Source organism: Hemiscyllium ocellatum, chromosome 15 (genome assembly GCF_020745735.1).
Source record: "Hemiscyllium ocellatum isolate sHemOce1 chromosome 15, sHemOce1.pat.X.cur, whole genome shotgun sequence".
In the NCBI taxonomy this organism is placed as follows: domain Eukaryota; kingdom Metazoa; phylum Chordata; class Chondrichthyes; order Orectolobiformes; family Hemiscylliidae; genus Hemiscyllium; species Hemiscyllium ocellatum.
The window spans coordinates 69,592,918-69,593,908 of NC_083415.1; the positions used below are offsets into that span (position 1 = coordinate 69,592,918).

Sequence of the window (991 nt, forward strand, 5' to 3'; positions counted from 1 at the left end):
CTCTCTCTCCCCCCTCTCTCTCTCTCTCTCCCCCCTCTCTCGGTGTGAATTGCGGTCACTCCTTACCCACTTTGTAGGGTAACTTGTCCGACATGTTAGCGCTGGGACCGGAGCTCCGTGCGATCCTGGATCACGCTCAGTGCCGGTGCCTGTGTCTGTGTATGGGTGTCTGTGTGGGTGTGTGTGTGGGTCTGTGTCCGTGGGTCTGTCTCGGTCCCGCGCTCCGCTCTTCAATGGAAAGGCCGCGCCGCGCGCCCCCGCGCCTTTTTAATCAGCGGCGCACCTCATTTGCATTTCGTGTCCGAAAGGGGCGTTACACGTGAGGCCACGCCCTTCAAGGGCGGTCATTGGTCAGTTCACGGGAAGGGGCCGGTCATATGCCGAGAGCGGAACTTCCGGGAGGAGGAGCGGAAGGTCATGGGAGAGCACGTGGTTGGTAAATGGCCTTTTATTAGTTTATAACGTTTTATTGTAGGACTCTGTCTCCCCTTCCAGACTATTACAGTAATAACAGCCTGTATCTACAGGGCATTATCACTGCAGCACCTTCATGGACAGAAGGGCTCATACCCAGTAGGCCCTGCTCCTTGGATGCTGCCTGACCTGCTGCGCTTTTCCAGCAACACATTTTCAGATCTTATCTTCACCACCTGCAGTCCTCACTTTCTCCGAGGAAGCCACTGAGCTCATCGTGTTTGTACAGGATCCCAAAGTACCTTCGCAGCCGGCCCCAGTTTCCAGCCCTATCTTTGTAACCCTTCAATTTCCTCGCTGTCAAATATATGTCCAGCTGTCTTTTGAAACCTCCTATGGAATTCATTTCTATCACTCTCCAAGGCAGCACATTACAAATTGTAACAACTCTTGAGTAAAGATAATTTTCCCCATCTCACTCATAACTTTCTCGTCCACGCTGATCAGACGTCCCAAACCCACCCACCGCCTCCCTACCCCAGTCTTATTCAGAGCTATATAGTTATGCAACACGGAA

At 52.7% G+C, this 991-nt stretch overlaps 1 protein-coding gene across 1 annotated transcript in view; it reads right to left on the reverse strand.

Annotated features, from left to right (window-relative positions):
- ahcy (adenosylhomocysteinase) overlaps positions 1–290 on the reverse strand; it is a 110,604-nt gene extending 110,314 nt beyond the window's left edge. Inside the window, exon 1 of the mRNA XM_060836607.1 lies at positions 67–290. Within this exon, the coding sequence (XP_060692590.1) occupies positions 67–94 (28 nt within the window). The 5' untranslated portion in view covers positions 95–290. The remainder of the gene's footprint in view (positions 1–66) is intronic.
- Positions 291–991: the final 701 nt, after the last annotated feature.